Below are 23,862 nucleotides of genomic sequence, written 5' to 3'. Positions count from 1 at the left end.
GGAGCAAGGGTCTGGGAACGCGCTGTTTCCTGAGACTCTTCTTTCTCCGGTTCTATGCTCAGCTCGTCGTCTACCTGTCCGCCCGCAGCTGCCTCTTCCTCCCAGTTCTGAACCTTGTGTCTTAGCTTTCTTCGCTGCTAAATCAGGAGCAACCTTGAGACCTTGGGTCAAGTGCCCGTTCTTAAACAAGACACAAAAGGCACTGACTGTGAAAAAAAAATTCCTTTTTTTTCCCTTCTTTTTTGGTTGTACCCATGGTATTTGGAAGTTCCCAGGCCAGGGATCAAATCTGAGCTGCAACTTCGACCTATGCCACAGCTGTGACAACACCAGATCCTTAACACCCTGCACCACACTGGGAACTCCAAAAAACCATTCTTCAAATTGTTCATCACCTTAAAAAAAAAAGTGTCAATTCTGCCAACAGTTTAATATCAAGAATATAATTAAGAACACCTCCACTTTAATATGAAGAAGGCAGATAACCTGACTAAAAATGAGACTGGAAGTGAAGGTGTCTTTCACAGAAAACACATGTGGCCACTGACCTATGCAGCTGTACGGCACCTGGGTAACGAGGGGACTGCAGATCACAGCCGTCACACGAGACCGGGTTCACGCTCTGGATGGGCAGGATTTGGGAAGCGTGACCGTGCTTCCTGAACTCGAATGTGGTAGAGCTGCGAATCCATGGATTCTCTCACACCACACTAGGCTGAAAATGGCTCAACTGCTTCGGAGAATAATGGCGCATTATCTCATACTTGGGAGAAGAATTTAGCTTAATTTACTCCAGGGATACACCCTAGAGAAACTCTTTGGCATGTATAAGGATAGTCATGGAGTTCCTGCTGTGATGCATTGGGTTAAGAATCTGACTGCAGTGGCTTGGGTCGCTGCGGAGGTTCAATCCTCGACCCCAGTGTGGTAGGTTAAATGATCGAGCATTCCTGCAGGTGCAGTTAGGTCTTAGCTGCAGCTTGGGTTCAGTCCCTGACCCAGGAATGTCTATATCCTACAAGTGCTGCCATAAAAATTAAAATAAAAAAAAATTTTAAAAAGAATAAGCAGGAGTTCCCGTCGTGGCGCAGTGGTTAACGAATCCGACTAGGAACCATGAGGTTGCGGGTTCGATCCCTGCCCTTGCTCAGTGGGTTAACGATCCGGCGTTGCCGTGAGCTGTGGTGTAGGTCACAGACGCGGCTCGGATCCCGAGTTGCTGTGGCTCTGGTGTAGGCCGGTGGCTACAGCTCCGATTCAACCCCTAGCCTGGGAACCTCCATATGCCGCGGGAGCGGCCCAAGAAATAGCAACAACGGCAACAACAACAACAACAGACAAAAAGACAAAAGACAAAAGACAAAAGACAAAAAAAAAAAAAAAAAAAAAGAATAAGCAGAAGTTGACATAACATTGTGAATCAACCATAATATATAAAATAAAAATCTTTAAAAAAAAAAAACAGGAGTTCCCGTCGTGGCGCAGTGGTTAACGAATCCGACTGGGAACCATGAGGTGGCGGGTTCGGTCCCTGCCCTTGCTCAGTGGGTTAACGATCCGGCGTTGCCGTGAGCTGTGGTGTAGGTTGCAGACGCGGCTCGGATCCCGCGTTGCTGTGGCTCTGGCGTAGGCCGGTGGCTACAGCTCCGATTAGACCCCTAGCCTGGGAACCTCCATATGCCGTGGGAGCGGCCCAAGAAATAGCAACAACAACAACAACAACAACAAAAAAAAAAAGACAAAAAAAAAAAAAAAAAAACCATGGAGTTCCTGTTGTGGCTTAATGGTTAACGAACCCAACCGTATTCCGACAAGGATCCCTGGCCTCGCCCAGTGGGTTAAAGTTCTGGCGTTGCCATGAGCTGTGGTGTAGGTCACAGACGTGGCTCAGATCCTGTGTTGCTGTGGCTGTGGTGTAGGCCGGTGGCTACAGCTCCAGCCTAGCCTGGGAACCTCCATGTGCTGGGGGTAGAGCCCTAAATAGACAAAAGACAAGAGAAGAAAAAAAAAAAAAAGAATAGTCACAGCAGTGCTGTTCACAATACCAAAATCCTGGAGCCACAGCCCAGGGGTCCGTCACCAGGAAAGTGGCATATTCGACGGCAGAAAGAACAAAAGAACCAGTATGATATGCAGCAGTATGAGTGACTCTTAGCAGTATAATATTAAATGAAAAAAGTTAGCACCAAAAGATTGCAGACAGCATGAAACACTTTTATATAATTAAGAACAAGTTAAAATTGGAGTTCCCATTGTGGCTCAGCAATAAATTAACCTAACTAGTATCCATGAGGACGTGGGTTTGATCCTTGACCTCCCTCAATGGGTTAAGGATCTGGCGTTGCCATGGGCTCTAGTGTAGGTTGCAAATGTGGCTCAGATCCTGTGTTGCTGTGGCTGTGGTCTAGGCCGACAGCTGTAGCTCCAGTTTGACCCCTAGCCTGGGATCCTCCATGTGCCACAGGTGCAGGCCTAAAAAGCAAAAAAAAAAAAAAAAAACCTGAAAATTGTGTATATACATTGATTATCAATAAATCTACATTATGCTATAGCATATATATATTTCATGGATACAAAACTAAAAGCGAGCGAGGAAAAACTGAACCTAGGATTTAGGATGATAGTCATTTCAGATGGGGAGGCAGAAGAATCAGTTGGTGGGGAGGATGGTTTGGTTAGAAGCAGGTTATTGTCAAGATTGTAGCTTTTGTTTTGGGTGGTAGGTTTGTGGGGTCCTTGTTACAGTATTGAAAATAATTAGATAATTAAGTACATGGAAAAAATAAGCTAAAGGGCCTGGGGTTCCCAAGGTCAAGTAGAGATCCTTGCTGACGTGGACCTTAGCGCTTTGAGGGTCTGTTTGGTTTTGATTTTTAAGTAGCGCTCTGAATCCTGGAACAAAAGCTTTGTCGTTGAAAGTCATAAAAAATATATTGATCCGAAGGTAACAAAATGTTCTCCATGGGATTCGTATGCTGATAAGTTTCATGTGCTTTATATTCCGTGCATAATATTTCTAGCTATTTCTGTTCCTTCATAGAAATTTTACATTTTTTTCCCTTTCTTAGGACAAAGTTAAACTATAACCCTCCAAAAGATGATGGATCAACCTATAAGATTGAACTTGAAGGGATATCGGTAATGGTTATGAGAGAGATCCTGGATTACATCTTCAGTGGGCAGGTATGATGAGACGCAAAGGAAGGAGGCCCGAGTCGAGGGTCTTCAGGCTCAGGGTGCGGGTCTCCCCCCACCCCCTCTGTGGTCCAGCACCCCTGCCGTCTCCATCTTTCGTCGCTGTGTGCTTGGCCAGGGTCTCCCGCAGGACCTGGCGCCACATGCATTCTTCCGGGCCCCTGCCCTCAAGAGCCACGCAGACCGCGTGAGGTCTCAGCCAGATCCCGGGTTTGGTTTCTCCCGTGCCGGGTCTGGGTCGTGGAGACCCTGGGGGGCTCCCTTCACTGCCGCCGTTTTGTTTCCACGTCCTAATTCCAGTCTTGCTTTGTGCCCACGCCCGGAAGCCTCCTTGAGCAGGGGGATTCTTTTGTAGAAATGAGACTTCCAGCCTCACGCAGTGACAGGCCCCTGCGTTGTCTTCACGATGCCGCAGCAGGGCCGCCCCCGCTCCACCTGCACTCTTTCTTTCTGACTTTCCTTGGCTCTCTGTACCCACTTACATTTCTGGGGATTTCACGAAACCCACGGAGGAAAGTGAGTGGTGACCGATCATCCTTTCCTCTCCTTTCCCCTCCTCCACCCCTACCCCCCCCCATTTATGTGATTTGACGTCCAGCATGAGGACGCTCTAAGAATCATCTCAGGTGTGAATTAGGAAGACATTCTGATGCCTTACGTCTGATTACGTGAGGGTACCTTTTCTTCACTCCTTTTGAAGGCTCGCGTCCTGCTCTCACTTTATTCCTTCTTGCTCCTTCTTATTTCCATTTTCCTTTTTCACAGGCTCTGTCTCCTCCAGAGGAGGAGAGCGTACTGCTTACTTTCTCCAAATATGCATTCTGTCCAGAGTCAGACTCTGTGATCATCATCCTTTTTGAAGGTTTTAAGTTCACTTCATGGTATTATCACTTTCTCTTTTCTCTCAACATTAGGTGGTGATTGTGTGGAAGTTAGGTTATGTGTATGAAAGTTAAAAATGAATGAATTTAAATCACTTCGGTGACAGCCCTTAAAAGCCTGGAGGTGCTCTGTGGCATCACAAAACCAGGCTTAGAGCCCCACTCTTACGTAACTTACAAAATCGGTTCAGTGGCAGTTCTAACATGTTATGAGCCGATAAGAGCATATTCATGTTCAGGCTTGCATTTGAAACTTGAAATGTTATTTACAGATTGACTTCTATATTTTAGTCCCAATTTCAATTAACTATGGTTTAAAAACCCTAGTTGCAGTGTAAGTTGTACCAAAGTCCTAATTTGGCAGTCTACTTTACACAGAATTCAGTGTTTTCTTCCACATGCCAGTATTCGCATAGTCTCTAGCTGTCGGCTCTCCTCTGGCTGAATTTAATATGTCATGTAAATGGGACGTTTCCCCTCATTTGCGGCTCCCTCAACACACTTCTTTCTGATTTTGTTGCTCAGAACAGAAGTACCGGCAGTTGTACTTTTTCATTTAAGTCTATGGTGCAAAGTGTGGAAATCAGGGTACAGTGTTTCTCGCTGTGCTTCTCTGTGAAATCCTCCCTCACGTTTCCTAACGGCGGATAGGTACCCATCCTTGGGGAGAGCCTGGACCATTCGTGATGGTGGCAGAATTTTAGGGGCCTGTTTCTTTGTGTTGTCTTGCTGTTGCATAGAGAAACTGTGAAGTGGGTGGAGGAAGAAGCATCCATCAGAAAACTGAGGAAAATTAAGGAAATGCCCACAATGATTTTTTTTTTTAATCTTTGTAGGGATTTATTCTAGAAAGCAGCTTTGAGACCTGATTGTGTCTGCTGCACCAAGTGCAACGGGTGGCCTTCAGAGCGAGGCCCCCAGGCCCTCTGATGCCCCTTCTCTTCAAGGGGCCATGTGCTCTCTTTCACATACCATTTGGTCGAAGGGCCACCTTTATTTGAATAGAGGCAAGAGTTTCATTAGTTGAGGTGCTTGCATTTAAAGAAATCACGTGTGGTTGACCGTAGAATGCAGGGCTCCCCATTTCAGTCCTTGAAGGTTTTTCTCTAAGTGTGGCCGTGAGCGCCTGCACGGCTCACCTTGGGAGGGTTATGGGCACTTCACGTCGGTAAGTCAAGGGAAGGCCTGGGGCAGGTCCACCAGCCACGCACCGCCCGTAGCGTCCCAGGGTGCCGTGGTGCCCGCCGACTCCTCCTGAAAACAAAGTCGAACCCCATGAAATTGCCAACTTCCAGTCGTCTTTGACCTGCAGAAGTGGAGCTTTCATGTGGTTCAGCCCGGTAGATGGGTGGTTTGGCTTCTAAATAGAGACGCTCAAGTATAACCCTCCTATGCTGATGCTCACAGATCCGGCTGAACGAGGAAACCATCCAGGACGTTGTGCAGGCCGCAGACCTGCTCCTGCTGACGGATCTTAAAACTCTGTGCTGCGAGTTTTTGGAAGGCTGCATTGCTGCCGAGAACTGCATCGGTATCCGAGACTTTGCACTTCATTACTGCCTGCACCACGTCCATTACCTGGCCACGGAATACCTGGAGACGCACTTCCGAGATGTCAGCAGCACAGAAGAATTCCTAGAACTGAGTCCTCAGAAGCTTAAAGAAGTGATTTCTCTTGAGAAGTTAAACGTTGGCAACGAAAGATATGTATTTGAAGCAGTCATTCGGTGGATAGCGCATGACACAGAAATAAGAAAGGTACCCGGACTGTACAGCGTGGTCTAACTTTCTCTTTCCCCTTACATATTCATTTGTTTGTTTATTTTTTTTATGATGTTTTATTTTTGGCCTCACCCATGGCCAGGGATCAAACCCACACCACAGCAGTGACCTGAGCCGCAGCACTGACAACGCCGGGTCCCTAACCAGTAGGCCACCAGGGAACTTCTCTTTGTTTTTAATCCAAATTCTGGCAGTTTTATATTTCTCCTTCACCTTGAAAACTGTTTAGAGTTGTGATCTCAAAGATATCCTGGAAACATCTTCCCGTAGGATCACTAAAGCAGCTGGTCTTTCAGACCAGTCTCCCAAGGTCCATGTAACCCACAACACAGCAATGCAAGTATTAATACTTAAAAGCAATATAATATCCTTTGAATGCTCTTTTTTTATTCTCTTTTTTGGCTGCCCAGCTGCATATGGAGTTCCCAGGCCAGGGATCAGAGTTGAGCCACAGTTGGGATCTGAGCCACAGCCACGGCAATGCCAGGTCCTTAACCCACTGTGCTGAGCTGGGGATCGAACCTGCATCCCAGCGCTCCCAAGATGCCTCTGATCTCATTGCACCACAGTGGGAACTACGGCATGTTGCTTTTAATGGGAACTGTGTTTCACGCTTAAGCTGAAGGGTACGGAAGTGCGCCATGTGTGCTCCTGACCCCACCCAGCGTTCAGCGTCCTTCCCTGCTACGGAGTCGCGCTAACCCCGCAGGGGCTCTGACGCAGGAGTGGGGTGAGAAAAGGGCACAAGGCGTTCTGGCAGAGGGGTGAGGGGCGTGGGCGCTCCCTGGAGTGATTGGCGTCACCCAAGGAGAAAGCAGGAGAGTCCTCGGGAGCTTTTGTGGCAGTGCAGTTCCAAATAGGAGGGTTCTGGGAGTGACAGTCTGGGAGGGTCTTAGGGAGTATCAGGCTCATGATCCACCGTGTTACTATGTTGGGGGAGGGAGCCAGATGACAGGGCTTTAAGTCTAATATTTGTACATTAGAGACTAGCTCCAAATACTGTATTTAAAAATAAAGAAATATATTAGGTTTCAGAGTGGCTTTTATTTAATTAATTAGTTTATTTATTTTCATTTTTTCCTTTTTAGGGCTGTACATTCGACATATGGAAGTTCCGTAGGTCGAATGTCAGGGGTTGAATCAGAGCTACAGCAGCTGGCTTACACCGCAGCCACAGCAACACCAGATCCGAGCCGCATCTGTGACCTACGCCACAGCCACAGCAACGCCAGATCCGAGCTGCATCTGTGGCCTACGCCACAGCCACAGCAACGCTGGATCCTTAATCCACTAAACAAGGCCAGGGATCAAACCTGAGTCCTCATGGATCCTACGTGGTCACATTTGTTAACTGCTGAGGGAGCTCCCCAGAGTGGCTTTTAAAATCCATAATTATGGAGTTCCTGTTGTGGCTTAGCAGGTTAAGAACCTGATTAGTATCCCTGAGGATGCAGGTTCAATCCCTGGCCTTGATCAGTGGGTTAAGGATCCTGCATTGCCAAAAGCTGCAGCATAGGTTGCAGTTGCAGCTCAGATCCTGAGTTGCTGTGGCTGTGGTGTAGGCTGGCAGCTGCAGCTCCAATTTGACCCCTAGCCTCAGAATTTCCTTATGCCACAGGTGCAGCTGTATAAAGAAAAAAAAAAAATTCGGAGTTCCCGTTGTGGCTCAGTGGAGATGAATCCGACCAGTAACCTTGAGGTTGCAGGTTTGATCCCTGGCCTCACTCAGTGGGTTAAGAATATGGTAAACCAGATAGAGAAAATGTCTCCACATTAATATTATAGAAACAATGTATTATTAATAATATTAATAATATTATTGAAACTTCACAGCGGTGCATCACATGTAAATCCGGAGTGATGCTATTGCACATTAAGCCTTTTTATCAGAGCCATGGGAGGTAGAAGGGAAAGGCTCCCGGGCCCCCCCCCACCCAGGGCTGGCCCTGACCACCTGCCTGTTGAGCGATTTTAGTTGCCGCGCTTCGGAAGACGTAAAACTCTGCAAACTGTCGCTCTCTTGCGTTTTCCCTGCCCGTGCTTTCAGGTCCACATGAAGGACGTCATGTCAGCACTCTGGGTTTCAGGGTTGGACTCCAGCTACTTGCGGGAGCAGATGCTGAGTGAGCCGTTGGTCCGCGAGATCGTCAAGGAGTGCAGCAACATCCCGCTCAGCCAGCCGCAGCAGGGCGAGGCCATGCTCGCCAGCTTCAAGCCCCGGGGGTACTCGGAGTGCATCGTGACCGTCGGTGGCGAAGAGCGGGTGTAAGTGTGGCCGTGCGTGGTTTCAGAGAGAGGTGGCGGTGTCAGGAAAGAGGGATTTCCGCGTAAACAGGAATTCATAGTATGTTTCAGTATCTAAAGCATGTTACCGATAGATTTTTTAAATCTATGTTAGGGACGTCTCTTGCGGCACAGCGGGTTAAGGATCCTGAGTAGCCACTGCAGCAGCTTAGGTCGCTGCTGTGGCACAGGTTCAGTTTTCGGCCCAGGAACTTCCGCGTGGCCAAAGCCCAAATATTTTAAACATCCTTTAGAGCAGTACAACTAGTCATGGTTATTATGAGCAGAGCTCCCCAAGCCACATGAACTGCTAATCGACTCTTTGTCTTCTTAGTTCACGGAAGCCAACAGCGGCGATGCGATGCATGTGCCCCCTTTACGACCCTAACAGGCAGCTTTGGATTGAACTGGCCCCTTTAAGCATGCCGAGAATTAACCACGGAGTCCTCTCAGCAGGTACCATGCTGTGGTCAACTTTACTTAACACAAGATCTAGGAATGTGGAGTTCCCCAGTGGCTCAGCAGGTTAAGAATCCAGCCTTGTCACTGCTGTGGCTCTGGTCACAGCTGTGGCGTGGCTTTGCTCCGTGGCCTGGCAACTTCTGCATGCCACGAGCACAGCAAAGACAAACAAACAAAAAATAAAGGAGTATGTAATTTCAGGGTTGTACAGAATGACTCAAAACCTTTTACAGGCATTAAAAGATTAAAAGATACAGATTATCCCCCTGTGGTGACATCTTCAAAGTAGCTCTAGGTTTCAAGACTATGGTAAGAAGAATGCCTGAGGTCTTTATTGTTCCCATTTTTGCCCCGGTTTTTGAGACTCAGTGGCTCTTACCACCAGCTGGCTGTATGATCATACCTGAAATGCAGAATTTCTTTGAGCAGTGATGGTCCCCCATCTTTGAAATTCATGCGCTTAGAATTACAGCATGTAAATATATCCAAAATAAAAGTGTCCTGTAAAAGCAGGCATTTCCTATGAGGCTTGAGAAAATATTACTTAAATTATTTATGGCTTAAAGTTATTTTACTCCAGAAAACGTTGAGCAGAGCTCCATGTTATGCACAGTTTTCACTCCAGCAGGTGATGGAAAGGTCAGCCTTGCTGTCCTTCTCCTCCTCACGTTGGATCTGCCTTTGGGTTCATTCCACAGGTGCCACCCACTTCATTCTGGTTATTCTCGGCAGTCTTCCGGGAGTCCTTCTTTTAGGGTCTCTATTTGCCCACTGGCATTACCTTAACAGTTTTACGTTACACCACACTGTGCCCCATTTTAGAAATGGCTGAAGCTGTTGAGTAGAAGTGGAATCATTTTATAGGTTCCACAGTTATTGGAGTTTTTATCAGTAATAATCAGCAGGATGGAGTGGTGTAGGCACCAGGAGATGGGTCTGATTTCCTTGTTGTGTTTTCTCAGAATTAACTTCCTTAAATTTTCCTCCCATAATGTGTACACATGTGTATAATTTTCACACGTGCACACCTACCAGAGGAATTGGCATTTCAGAAACGGGAGACAATGAAGAGAGGAATTGTGTCCAGATTGAGTAGTTCCTCTTTGTCCAGCCTGTTCCTCTTTTTTCTTTTCTTGCCTTTTTTCAAAAGAATTAATTGACTTTTTTTGTCATTCAGTTTTTTTCCCTCTCCACCAAGTTAGAAATTATATTCTTTATCTATATTCCTTTGAAGGTTACCTGAGAAACCACAGCCTCTTTTGTTAGGTTAACAAAGTCTAAAAGTCAATCAGTACATTTAGACTCTATTTTTCACATCCCACAGTTTTACAGAATCAAAATATATGATTACTTATGTGTAAATATCTGTATACATATGTTTATTACTCTGTTTTAGACACATATGTATAGGTAGTATTTGTTTAGCTTCATTCTCATATTTACCACTTTGTTTTTCCTTCTTACTCAAACTTTCCAGCTTGGATCGTCTTCCTTCTCTTTGAAGTTCATCCTTTTGAATTTCCTTTAATGTGATTCTAGTGGTAGCAAACTCTTTTTGCTTGTTTGTCTGAAAATGTAATTATTTTGCCTTCATCTTTTAAGGATATTTTTGCTGGGTATAAACTTTTAGGTTGGCATCTATTCTTGTTCAGCACACTGAAAGATTTTCCACCCACTTCTGTTAAGTCAGTTGTCAGTTTGAAATTGTCTTTTGGAGTTCCCGTCATGGCACAGTGGAAACAAATCTCACTAGGAACCGTGAGGTTGTGGGTTCGATCCCTGGCCTCGCTCAGGGGGTTAAGGGTCCGGCATTGCCCTGAGCTGTGGTGGAGGTCACAGACGTGGCTCGGATCTGCTGTTGCTGTGACTGTGGTGTAGGTCGAGGATGCGGCTCGGATCCCCTGGGTCTGTGGCTGTGGTGTAGGCCAGCAGCTACAGCTCCAATTAGACCCCTCGCCTAGGAACCTCCATATGCTGTGGGTGTGGCCCTAAAAAGACAAAAGACAAAAAATAAAATAAAATTGTCTTTTATCTGGGCTCTTTTTGTCTTTGTTGTCCTGCCTTTCACTACACTGTGCTTAGGTGAACATTTTATTTGAAATTTTACTGCATTTGGAGATTGTTGATCTTGTTGACCCTGTAGCTTGGTCTTTTCATCAAGTCTGGAAAATTCTTATTTATTGTGTATTCAGATGTTGTCCTTGCTCCGTTCTCTCCCTGCGCTTTTGGAAGTCAGATTAAACATGGCTAGACCTTTTTACTCCATCTTCTGCTTTCTACTTTCTTTTTGTTTTATTTTTCATATTTTTGCCTCCCCATATTGTCTTCTTTATGATTTCTTTTGACTTAATGTTGCATTTAATGAATTCTCTCTGTGATGAATCAGCCACTAAATCCATCCATTGAAAACTGTATTTTGTTTTTATTGTTCCTATTTCTAGAAATTCTCTTCATTTCTTTCCATCTGCTATGTCACGTCTGTAGTCCCATCTATATAGGGTTATCTTCAAATATGTTTCTGATTTTTTAAGCAAAGTAGGCATTATTATTTTGTCATATTTCTGATTACTCCAATATTTGAAATTTGAAATCTTTATAAGACTAATTCCTGTTTTCTGCTTCTGCTGGTTTTTCTTCATAGAGTCTAGTTTCTTTGCATACCTGAATATCTTTGGCTGGGTGCTGATCATTTTAATAAAAATTATTTGTGGGAATAATATGATGTTCTAAAACCTTAGAATGTTAGAAACTAAAATGTAGATAAAGGTACTTCTTCCATTGACATTTTCCATGGTTTCTGCCAGTTGCCTGAAAACACTGCTAATTTGTAACCACTATAAATCAGATTCAAATTGTGAGATCTCCTAGACAAGCAAGGAGACTTAAATCTGGCTTCTAGTTCTGGTTGGCCTTCATCCTGAGGGTCAGAACTTGGGAGAGGTCCTCCTGCCAGAAGCCACTCTGTGGGGCTGGGGTTTAGATTTCTGTCTCTTTCATCCTCGCAAAGCCGTTAAATGAAAGTTTGGTTTTTCCCGGAGTGCCAAATGCTCTCAGAGCAAAGTGGTTTCCATGCATGGGAACCTCTCCAGGGCCCATATCTCCCTTTAGTTTTGCCATATTGTCTCCTTGGCTTCTTCTCCTTTAAGAAGACTGTTTTATTTCGAAAGTGTTTTTCTCTAGCTAAATTGCTATGTAAAACATTTTCAAAATAAAATAGTCTTGAACAAGAGTTGATAGAATAACCTAAAACACCATTACCCAGAATGGGAGGTTCAAAATGACTCCTGGATCCTGTTTTGAATATAAAGTGCACTCAGGTGCTGGATCTGAATGTTCCCGGGGTCTCGAATGTGCGGGTGGGGGCTTTGGTTCAGACGCTGAGTGAGAATCACAGAGGCCGGGGAACAGAACCGATGAACCGAGATAACCCAGGGCTGCTTGGTGACTGCTGGGCGGTGTCAGTTCTTCCTTTAAGCTGCAGGGTAGTGGGAATCCACTCAGATCCCCAGTGAAGTGTATGGTCAGTGACTCACCCGCCGGCTCTCCCGCCGGGATCCGGCAAAGTGTGATGATGAGCTCAACGCTGCCGTCAGGAAGTTTCCTCGCATGCCATCTCTCCAGCTGGCATTTATATCTGATGCGAGACAGGTGTTGAAAACTCACGTTTCAACTTTCTTGCGTATTTCCTTTGATTTTTGCAGAGGGATTTTTATTTGTGTTTGGGGGCCAAGATGAAAATAAGCAGACCCTGAGCTCAGGAGAAAAGTATGACCCAGATGCAAATACGTGGACTGCATTGCCACCAATGAACGAGGTAAAATACTGGTTTTAGAAGTTGGTCGATGTTTCGTTTTTCCCTTTATCGCCTTTGTTTGCTTTGCATTTGAGTGTAAGAAGAGAGGTGCTAGATAAAAAAGAGTGAAATAAGGCCCTTTGCAGCAACACGGATACAACTAGAGATCCTCATCCTAAGTCAGTCAGAAGGACAAAGACCATAGGACATCACTGCTGTGCGGCATCTAAAATACGACACTCATGAACCTGTCAACAGAGCAGAGACAGACGCACAGACATAGAGAACAGACTTGTGGTTGCCTGGCAGGAGGGAGGGAGGCGTGGGATGGACTGGGAGTTTGGGGTTGGTAGATGCAACCTGTGACATTTCGAATGGAGAAGCAGTGAGGTCCGGCTGCACAGCACAGGGAACTCTCTCCGGTCTCTTGAGGCTGAACATGATGGAAGCTAACGTAAGAAGGGGAATGGACTTGTACGTGTGGCTGGGTCACTGCTGTACAGCAGACACTGGCACAACATTGAAAATCAACCGTGCTTTAATAAAGATAGTTAATCAAAAGGAGAAAAGAGCAGAGGTGGCAGCCCTGGCGAGCCCCCGCCTGCTGTGCCAGTGCCCCCTCCACACTCTGGTCTCCATGCCTGCCCCTCGGTCAGTCTGACCTCCTCGCGGGGTCTCCAACTCATGAGAACACACTTGCCTCGGGACCTCTGCCAGGTCCCCGCGTGCCCCGCTGCCTGCTTCCTTCGTGTGGTCCGTGTGGCTCCTTGGTGAGGCCGCCCCCCAGGCCTCAGCGCTCCTGTCCCCTCCCTGCTTTCCTTCGCTTCATATCTCGTAGCATCTTCTCACATCTTCATACTCGGTCTTTCTCAGTTGCTCACGCAGACTTTGCAGGGGCGGGGGTCTTGTCTGTCTGGGAAGTGCCCCCTTCAGCGCGAGAGACGCACTGGGCACTAAGGAGACGGTGTGGGGAGTTCCCTGGTGGCGTAGCAGTTAAGCATCTGGTGTTGTCACTGCTATGGTTCAGGTTCGATCCCTGGCCCGGGAACTTCCACACGCCAGAGGCGTGGCCTAAAAAAGAACAGGAAGTGGTGTGAATGGGGGTGTGAAATACTGCGGCGCTGTCGCTCTGGGCAGCAGCCTTCGCAGGATTGAGGGGACCTGTCCCCCTTCGCCTCTCCCGGCCACGGGCAGTCCTGTGCTGTGGGTCTGACTGGGTTCCACACATCAGCTCGGAACCACCTGACTGCCCCTTGCTGTACAAAGATCACTGCGTGGAACCAGAAGTAATAGTTCTTTTTCTTGTCGTCAGCTCTTGTGAGTAAAAGTAGGGGTTCTGCCGTGCATTTCCCCATGCATGTCACTCCCTTGTTCTGGGAAATTCCTGGCCTTGGCTTCTCTGTCTGTCGTGGTAGAAGTGTGCACGGCTAGGGAACTCGGAAGTGTTTGAGAGGTGGTTTTGAGCCGGGTGTTCCTTGGCTAGAATGCCGGGATGTCAGGACGGCTGTGGTGTTCATCAAGCGTATGCCTGTCAGCCTCCAGTCTGCTAGTTGGCCTTTGTTCCAAGCTCTGTGATGTCTCTCCAGGCAAGACACAACTTCGGAATCGTGGAGATAGACGGAATGCTGTACGTGCTGGGGGGAGAAGACGGTGAGAAAGAGCTCATCTCCATGGAGTGTTACGACACTTACTCTAAAACCTGGACAAAGCAGCCTGATTTGACCATGGTTAGAAAGGTGAGAACTCTTTATCTCCTGATGACTAATTCACACATGGGATTTTAAAGTTGCCGTTGGCTTCACTTCCTACACGGGCCTTTTAATACCACTGGGGTGGTGAAGGAATGAACCTTACAGAATTCGTCCCCTGTCGGGCGCCCGCCCTCATGGTTACCAGCCACGCGCCACGCTGGGCAACAGCGTGTGAGAGGGTTGAGTGCGGCAGGAGGCTTGGGCAGCACTGCCGTGTCCAAGGCCTGCACTCGCTAAGTGCCGGGTGAGCACGAGAAGCCAGGAAGGAATCGGCTCTCCCAGACCATTTTTCTACTCGTCCTGGGTGACGGAGGGGGGCCCGTGAGCAGTGCCGTTGCCCACTGAGTAAGGTGGAAACAGATGGCTCCCACGTTCGCCGTTGAGAGCTTCGTATTGTTTATATTCCCCGGTGGAGGCCGGAGACGCCGCATCAGGCCAGAGCCTTGTCCGTGCCCAGGCGGTCTACACCTCACGTACTGGGGTGTGCTCACCGTGTGATTTCTCACTGTCTGCACCCCGTCAACCTAATTATTTGGGGCAGGAATTAAGTGGCATCCTGCTCCATGGAATTGACATCTTGGAATCTTCAAATAGTGGTGAAAGAACAGAGACTAGAAAGCTCCTTTAAAAATTAGCATTATTTACTTAACTCACTTAGTGGAAGAGTATTAGACGGAGTTCATCCCTTTCCGAGGATTAGCAGTGTGTTACCTTGCTCTTCTCTTTTTAAAACCTCGTGTTATAATAATGGAAGGTACCGTATTTCTCTGTTAGAAGTCAGACCCTTTTGTACACAGTGTGCTTTAGCCAAGCGAATAGTCTCCCGTCTCCTTAAATATTAAATGTTGCCTCCCCCGCTGTTGGTTTCTCCGTCCAGATCGGCTGCTATGCAGCTATGAAAAAGAAAATCTATGCCATGGGTGGAGGCTCCTATGGAAAACTCTTTGAGTCTGTGGAGTGTTATGACCCGAGGACCCAGCAGTGGACGGCGATCTGTCCCCTGAAAGAGAGAAGGTGAGAGGGCGGGGTGGACTGTGCAGAGTCCCCTTCACCTGGCTTTGGCTTTTCCCATCTTCCAAACTGACCTTTTGTTTGACCTGGCGTCCGGTTTAGAGAGCATTAAACAAACAGTCCATTTCCTGGAAAAGAAAGACGTGCATGTGTGTGAAACACTGAATGTTGCTGAGCGAAAACAAGCGTAGGAGGAATGAGGGACTCGGGCTGTGAGTTGTACATCCAACACCTGGTGTGCTGTGCGGCCTTGCAGGTTTGGAGCGGTAGCCTGTGGAGTAGCCATGGAACTGTATGTGTTCGGGGGCGTCAGGAGTCGCGAGGACATCCAGGGGGGCGAGATGGTGACTTGCAAGTCGGAATTCTACCACGACGAGTTTAAAAGGTAACTAGGAGCGGTTGATGCAGCTGCTGCAGTTTTTTTTCCTTATGCTCTCAAAGTCTTGTTTTAGCGTTACTCAGTTTTGTTTCAAATTATTTCATTGAATTTAATCTGTTTATGTCTAATGCATACTAGGTATTTATTCAGTGACTTCAGAAGTATTGGTAGCTTATAGGAAAGTCATAGAAAAATGTTTCTAAAATGTAAATCAGACCTTGACACTTTTGATAGCTTTTAGGAGAAACTTTAAACTCCTTAACTTAGTATGGATGGCCTTTTGTGATACGGCCTTTGTCCACTCTTTCTGCTATTATTCAACCTAGATGCTTCACTTGAGTCCCACTGAGTGATTTTTTTTTTTCCACTGAAACTTGTTGTGATTGTCTCAGCTCTGTGCTCTTGTACTGTTGCTTTTGCCAAAAATTTCCCTTCCCATGTTTATCCAGTTAATTTGGCGTCTTCCAAAAACTGTTGAATTATCACTACCCAGAGAAAGCCTTTTTGCATCTCCCAGTCTGTCTTAGGCTCCTTGGTCTGTGGTCCCCCAGCATCGCTCCCTCAGATGGGGATTGTTAACCGAAAGCTCCTTCAGGGCGAGTTCCACCTCTGTCAGCTTTGTGTTCTAGCTTTGGCTCATACCTGGCCTGTATCAGACACTCAGTGAATGTGCTGTCAGCGATGCTTAAAACAACAAAACAGCCTGCCGTGTACGTCTTGTACAGTAGACAGCATCCTTCCAACCCCCTCACTCCCTCCACTGACACATTTGATAGTTGTAGCCACCAAAGGGTGTTTTTATTGCAGTCATATGGTCACATCCTGCAGGGAAAGTGCTGTGCTGAAATGAATCTCGTGGTAGCATTTCAGTCATGTTACCAGAAGAGGGCGGCATAATACAATGTTTAATTTCATATTATTTTAGATGAGGGCAAACGATGGGCAGTTACTAAGATTTTAGAAATTGATATAAATGTTACCTATTACCGTGTATTAAATTTAGGATATTTGCATAGCTGTTTTCTTTCCTTCAATTATGGGAGACAGACAATCTTAGGGAAATGTCTTAGACAAACTGAGAGCAGTTTGAGGGCACTTCTGGGGTGGGGGTCAGGAGCAGAATTTCAAATACTTTTCTACAGCCTCTTCCTCAGTGTGTTACTGTGGGGGCTGACTGTGCAAGCTGTGAAGTAGTGTATTAACTTCCTGCCAAATGAATCTCGAGACAGTCTGCCCAATTTCATTAACAAGCAGTGGTCAGAACGTTTGGTTTCTGGGGAGATACTGATATAAGCCTTTCTCGTGATGCCTGCATTTCTGTTTGGACATTGTGAGCCAGAGTGCTGTAACTTGCTGCTGGAGGAATCAAGGTTGCTTATGGTTTTACCACTTTCTGTCCCTGTTTTGACTGTCCAGGATTGAAATCTGGCATAAAGTTTTCGTTCTGCCCTTGCTATGCTGTAAATTGTTTAGAACCTTTAGATTTCTATCCGGTTGTTTCATGTGACTAGTTGATGAGCTTTAGATAGACGTGTATTCCTCAGTGACAGGGTTAACCCATTTGGGGATCTCTGCACTGCCTGGACTGGGGTGACTATTTGCTTCCCCGGGTGAGTGAAGTTTTAATATCTTCTCAGTCCCCCCCACCCCTTCTCCTTCTGGGACACCTGTAATGCGATTAGCACACTCCATGTTGTCCCAGAAGCTCTTTTAAACTGGCCTCATTTTTCTTCATTCTTTCCACTACTCTGTCTCTCAGCTCACTGATCCATTCTTCTGCCATATATATGTGGCAGAAGAATATATTTTTTTTTCTTTTTTTTTTTTAATTTTAGGGCCGCACCCACGGCATCTGACAGTTCCCAGGCTAGGGGTCAAATCAGAACTGCAGCTGCCAGCCTACACCACAGCCACAGCAACACGGAATCCATGTCGAATCAGCGACCTACACTGCTGCTTGCAGCAACACCAGGTCCTTAATCCACTGAGCAAGGCCAGGTATTGAACCACATCCTCATGGATACTAGTCAGGTTCTTAACCTGCTGAGCCACAAGGGGAACTCCTTTTTTTTTTTTTCTGTTCTGCCTCATTTGGTCTACTATTGATTCCTTCTGTGTATTTTTCATTTCAATTACTGTATTCTTTAATTCTATTTAGTTGTTCTTTTTGTTGTCTCATTCTTTGCTTTTAGTTCATAATTGTTAAACATGAGTGTTACTTCTTTTCTGTTTAAAAGCACTTGCAAGTAACATTCATGTGTCTTTAGTTTTGTTATTTTCAAGCTCTCTAACGTTAGTTTACAAATAGAATAAAGAAAGCTTGATTTCTGTTGTCATGGTATAGGATTCCTTTTTAGATAACACAAGCCCCATATATAACACTAAGGGCCTGTATTAAATCACTTAACACATTGATTCTTGAGAACAACCCTCTGAGATACACGTACTCTTTTGAGTCCTGTCCTGCACATGAGGAGACCAGAACACAGACAGGTTAAGTAACATGTCTGAAGACACACAGGTAGCAGGTATCCGAGCTGGAATTTGAACTCAGCTGTTCTGGCCCCCGAGTTCCACCTTTTCAGCTACCACATGATACTGCCTAAAACATACAGGCTTTCCCATAAATACCTATTGAAGAGGGAAAAACCATATGTAAGTAGTTTCTTTCTCTCAGGATCAGATGTTTCCAAGTATGTGACATTTGCATACTCTAGAAACCATTGCCAGATGATCCGTCTGCATTAGATTGGAGACCATTTATTGTTTCTAAGTAATCTCTTGTCTTTCCTGTCTTTGTTCCCTATTTTTAGGTTAAAACTTTCCTGGAAACATGCCATATCTTATTATTTTCTGTGTTTCTGACTAAAAACAAAACTATTTGAAGGAAAGCAAAAAACTGCCATTATTTATACCACGTCATAGTAGCAACTTGATATATCCAGAAAGACGCTGTCTCTTTCTGTTCCCTGTATCCTATCCCTGTTCTCTTACTAACACGCCGTCCTCCTGGGGGTCTGTATGCAAAAAAAAAAAAAAGGCCGTTCTGGATTCTCGCCGATGCCTCACATCTCATGAGTTGCCAGGTCTTTTTTTTTTTTTTGAACTCTAGGGTTTTTCACACATACCCACGTGTCCTCCTCTGCCCCTGCCCCAGGGCGCTCACTCGGTCCCAAGGGCTATGTCACTAGCCTGCTAAGCAGTCCCTCTAAGACGTTTCACCTGCCTGCACTTGGGAGAGCTTACTCTGACTTTGGCCGTTGGCTTCTGATGAAAATTCTTCCTGTTTCCCCGTTGCTTACCAACGAGAATATTGAGCCTCCTACTCAGGCCCCTCCGTGACCTGAAGCTGAGAACATGTTCCACCCTTTTCACCTTCTTCCTCGCGTGGGTTCTGTCCTCCCGCTCACTTCACACAACCATCCTGTGTCTTCGTGCCTCTGTGCGTCTGCCCGGCCCGTCTGCCCTCCGCCTGGCGTTTTTATAGAGAAATTGTGTTAACAGTCAACACCTGTCCTTTCGTCTTTTGATGCCGGACGTGTAAATGAGGAGACGTCTTGACCACCAGCCGCATCCCCACTGTGTGGTTCTCTGACCTGCGGGTTGGAGACCATTCTGGTTCAAGGGTTTTCCTGCAAAATTGGGAAAACCAGAAGCAGTACTGCATCCTTGAAGAATGTGCAGGCCCTTAGTGCCACCACCCAAGACTTGGAAATGCAGGCGTGGTGCTACCTCTTATATCCCCATTTAATTCACTGAGAAAAGTCAGGGGGGTTTTCAACAATATCTGTGTAATTTCATAAACTTAATTATGTAGTTAGGCTGATTGCAGGCTCAGTCCCATGTAGAGGTTTTTTTGGATTGTTTTTTGGGGTTTTTTTTTTTTTTTTTTTTTGGTCTTTTTAGGGCCACACCATGACATGTGGAAGTTACCAGGCTAGGGGTCAAACTAGAGCCATAGCCTCTGGCCTGTACCACAGCCATAGCAACACTAGATTCAAGCCACATCTGCCACCTACACCCCACCTTGCAAAAACACTGGATCCTTAACCCATTGAGTAAGGGCAGGGATTAAACCCGCATTCTCATGGATACTAGTTGGGTTCTTTGTGTGTGTGTGTGTTTGCCTTTTCTAGGGCCGCCCCCACGGCATATGGAGGTTCCCAGGCTAGGGGTCTAATCAGAGCTGCAGCCACCGGCCTATGCCAGAGCCACAGCAGTGCGGATCCAAGCTCTGTCTGCGACCTACACCACAGCTCACGGCAATGCGGGATCCTTAACCCACTGAGCAAGGCCAGGGATCGAACCTGCAACCTCATAGTTCCTAGTCGGATTCGTTAACCACTGTGCCACAACGGGAGCTCTACTAGTTGGGTTCTTAACCCACTGAGCTACCATAGGAAGGGTTCTTAACCCACTGAACTACAATGGGAACTCCACACGAGTGGTGTCTTCATGCAGCACGATCCCTGGCCTTGGTGGGCTGCTGTCAATGCAGCTGCCGCTTTCCTGCTCAGCAATTTGCAGGGACTGCCAGGAGCCGTTCTTTTACCCGCAGGACCAGTGGGAGCTGCACCGTCTTGCCCCAGGACTGTGTCAGTTCTGCTGTCTTCCTGTGGTACTAGTTCCCGAGATTTTGATACCTTGATGTTCCATAAAACCTCGCGTTGGTCTGCCCCGCGTCGGTTATGCCGCATGGACCTGATGACTGGGAGGGAGCATGCACTCAACGTGCTTTTGCAAGATGTGTGATCCGGAGGGTGGGAGATGAACCCCGCTCCTGGAACAGAGACAGGAACCACGCCAGTAACCTGCAGGGACGATTTCACGTGTGTCATCAATCACTGGCGGGAGCTGCTGGCGGGTGACAGGGCCCTCCCGCAAAGGCATACGGCCTGTGAAGGAGGTGCAGCCACAACCTGTAGGACTGCGGGAACGTACCCAGAAAGGAGCAGCCGGGACGACTCCTCCCCACCCCTCAAGGCTGGGATTCCCCTCAGCGGAGGAGGGGGTGCCGTGGCCCATGTCTTGGCAGAGCCCCGAGCTGCCAACCTGAGCTGGTGCACTGGGAGCCGCCTGCTGGTTGCCCAAGGAGCTCGCTGAGGGGCACCTCTGGGCGTCCTGCTCTCTGGAGGGGGCAGAGCAGTGGGAGGAAGAAAAAGGCCCCTGGCATCAGGAAGAAGCCTTGCCTCCACCCAGCCTGGCAGTCCCTCCAGCGCCCTCTGTTGACAAGGCCTGCCACTGCGCCTGGATGTTCATTTTCTCCCTTGTGTAAGTTTTCTCTTTCATCTGGTTTCTTCTCTTGCCTGAGTTACTTCCTTCCTTTCACTCACTTTGAGCTGATTTTGCTCTTCCTTTTCTGGTTTCTTCAGGCGGCATATCAGATCTTATAACTTTCTCTGCTGCGGTCTCCTTTCTTTTCATCACAGTGTGTTTTCCTTTCTCTTACCGAGCATCGAGCATCGTCAGGGTAGCTGCGCTCACGCCCCCGCCTGGTGGATAGATAATCCCACCATCTGAGTTCATCTCAGAGTTGGCATCTGTTGACGGTTTATTTCCTTGGGAAGGGGTTCTTATTTTTCTGGCTCTTCTTTGGCTCAGTGATTCTGGATTGTGTCTGTGGCGTTGTGAGTGGGACATTGTTGAGGCCCTGAGGTCTCCTCTCTTGCTCCAGGGGTTTAGCAGGCAGTGGACAGGACTGAACTCAGACTGTGGCTGTGACCCCTGCGGGGCTCTTCCGAGCCTTCAGGACACCTATTCGTGGATCCAGTGTCAGTCAGGCACAAGACAGTGGGTGCCCTCAGTTTTGGGGCTCTTGTGTACCTCCCATCTTTCCGGGACCCCCACACACTTGGGTGATTCTCCTCTCCCCTGATTCCGGGGGCCAGAGAGCCGGCAGGGTTTTCTCTAGGGGCTTTGCTCCCTGAGCCGCCAGCCCCAGGCTGCCTACAGACAGAGACCGAGGGACCAGAGCCTCACTGTGGGGGGTGGGGGGGTGCTTGTTCAACTCTCAGTTTCTTTCTGGAATCTGCCAGCTTCTGCTGTCTCCAGAGCCCTCAGGCAGTTGTCTTTTGTATTTTGGCCAGCGTTCTTAGCTGCTCCTTGCAGGAGGCTCAGCCAGACCTTCGCTCAAGCTCCCTCCCGCCACTCCTCCCTCTTCTTCTCACCCTCTCTCCCCGAGCCTGTCTTCCTCCTCCTGCTCTGCTCTCTCAGAAGCTCGCCACCAGGATCCGTGCCGTATTTTAACTCTCAGCTCCGAGTTAGCAGAGGACACATCGTTGTAGCCCCAGCTCCTGATGAGCCCGTGAGTGAGAACAGCATCCTAAAGACGGCTGTCGCCCTGCCCTTCCCAGGATGACCCTTCCTCAGTGATGCCTGCTGTGTCCTAGACACTGAGCAGAGCACTTACCTTCCATTCCCCTCACAGCAGCCACTGGAGGTTGGTGACAGTGTCCCCACCTTACAAGTGACGCAAGAGAGATGGCATTGGCTACATTGTCCAAGGCCAGAGAGGTGGGAAACAGTAGGGAAAGAAAGGCCCGACCAGGTAGCTTTTATACCGTTTTTATAAGCAGCAGCTTACGCACGATCCAGTTAGCTTCTCCTCTTTTTCTTAATAGAAGCCTCGTCAGTATATACAGTAGGTCACCTAGGATTATTTTTTTTGAAACCCAGGGACTCCAGATCATTGATCTGCTTTGGATGAAATTTGGTAGACTGTCTGTATAGACCAACTTCTTCAACTTTGTCGGACTCTTCGAGGGAGGAGTTATGTTGAATTCTCAACTCTACAAAATTACTCTGAAACGTCCTTGTATTCTGCCGTGTTCTTTCACTAGATAATCTAGTCGTATATGTCCTAATTTAGAAGGGCCAGTTCCCTGGTGAGCAGGGGTGTGGCCCTGTTAATGGACTTGCTGGAGGAGCTACAGGCCTCCCCCGTAGGCATGTCCTGGGTGCAGCTCAGCCTCACACAAGGCAGGGGATACTCAGCAGCTTTGTTTGATTTAGGACCTGGGAAGAATTTAAATGTCAGAGTTTAGTTATTTATGTCTAGCCCGGAAGACACAAAATACGAAAGAGCCACTTACTCTATTTGACATTGTTACAACTGTTTCTTTTAAAGGCCTCTTAACTCTGCAGTGCGAGCTCTTAGATTTTTTCCTTTTTCTTATTTATTGGAGGCAAGAGCCATAGTATTCCCAGTCGCAGCAAACTGCTTGACTCCAGGCAGCATCTAGATGTTGGAGGAATCCAGCGTTAGGCGAAGGCACTCAGAAGTACCGCAGCGTCGTGCACAGCCGCTTTGCTCCTGAGCTGTTACGTGATCTCGGATGCATCATTCCGCTTTGGTGTTTCTTGGGATTCAAAATACGGAAGCTACTGCTTGATAACAGTCTGGGAAGAGTGTTCATTGAAATAACAGTGCTGTTCTTCGTGAAATAATTGTACATTTGTTATTAATATCACAATGCTGTGGACCTTAGTTGCCAGCTTTTTGGACAGTTGATGGCCTAGAGTTAGAGGCGGGAGCAGTGCTGGGGCACGTGCGGGCTCCAGTGGTGACGGGAGGCCTGGACATGGGTCGTCCTGAAGGGTTTAGCCACATTCCCGAGGTCTGACTGAGGTCTCCTGTGACCTGGCTGTGCCTTTAGCTATTAAAGGGAAATTATTTGGTCAGATTATTACCTTGAGTGAGCATACTACACAGCAGAGTCTAGTTTGTTCTTGTTCTTTTTTTATTTTTATTTTTTTTTTGTCTTTTGTCTTTTTTGTTGTTGTTGTTGTTGTTGTTATTGTTGCTATTTCTTGGGCCGCTCCCACGGCATATGGAGGTTCCCAGGCTAGGGGTTGAATCGGAGCTGTAGCCACCGGCCTACGCCAGAGCCACAGCAACGCGGGATCCGAGCTGCGTCTGCAACCTACACCACAGCTCACGGCAACGCCGGATCGTTAACCCACTGAGCAAGGGCAGGGATCGAACCCGCAACCTCATGGTTCCTAGTCGGATTCGTTAACCACTGCGCCACGACGGGAACTCCCTTGTTCTTTTTTTAAAGCTCAAAAAAAAAAAACCTTTTATGGGAGTTCCCTGGTGGCTCAGTAGGTTAAGGATCCAATGTTGCCACCACTGTAGATAGGGTCACTGCTTGTGGCATGGGAACTTCAGTCCCTGGCCTGGGAACTTCCACCTGCCATGGGAGCAGCTAAAAACAAACAAACAAAAAAACCTTTTATTTTGGAATAATTTTAGACTGGTAGAAAAATTGCAAAATAGTCAGGGTTCCCATAAACCATTCACCCAGCTTCTCCTAATGTTAACAT

The 23,862-nt window shown here is 47.2% G+C and overlaps 1 protein-coding gene across 1 annotated transcript in view; it reads left to right on the top strand.

Moving 5' to 3' along the window:
• GAN (gigaxonin) overlaps window positions 1-23,862 on the top strand; it is a 68,225-nt gene that overhangs the window by 27,883 nt on the left and 16,480 nt on the right. Inside the window, exons 2-9 of the mRNA XM_003126840.6 lie at window positions 3,069-3,183; window positions 5,484-5,834; window positions 7,906-8,123; window positions 8,476-8,597; window positions 12,305-12,417; window positions 13,983-14,132; window positions 15,025-15,161; window positions 15,415-15,543. Of these exons, the coding sequence (XP_003126888.2) occupies window positions 3,069-3,183; window positions 5,484-5,834; window positions 7,906-8,123; window positions 8,476-8,597; window positions 12,305-12,417; window positions 13,983-14,132; window positions 15,025-15,161; window positions 15,415-15,543 (1,335 nt within the window). The remainder of the gene's footprint in view (window positions 1-3,068; window positions 3,184-5,483; window positions 5,835-7,905; window positions 8,124-8,475; window positions 8,598-12,304; window positions 12,418-13,982; window positions 14,133-15,024; window positions 15,162-15,414; window positions 15,544-23,862) is intronic.

The sequence above is a fragment of the Sus scrofa genome, chromosome 6, assembly GCF_000003025.6.
Source record: "Sus scrofa isolate TJ Tabasco breed Duroc chromosome 6, Sscrofa11.1, whole genome shotgun sequence".
In the NCBI taxonomy this organism is placed as follows: Eukaryota; Metazoa; Chordata; class Mammalia; order Artiodactyla; family Suidae; genus Sus; species Sus scrofa.
This window is presented reverse-complemented; position numbering and strand designations above follow the sequence as displayed.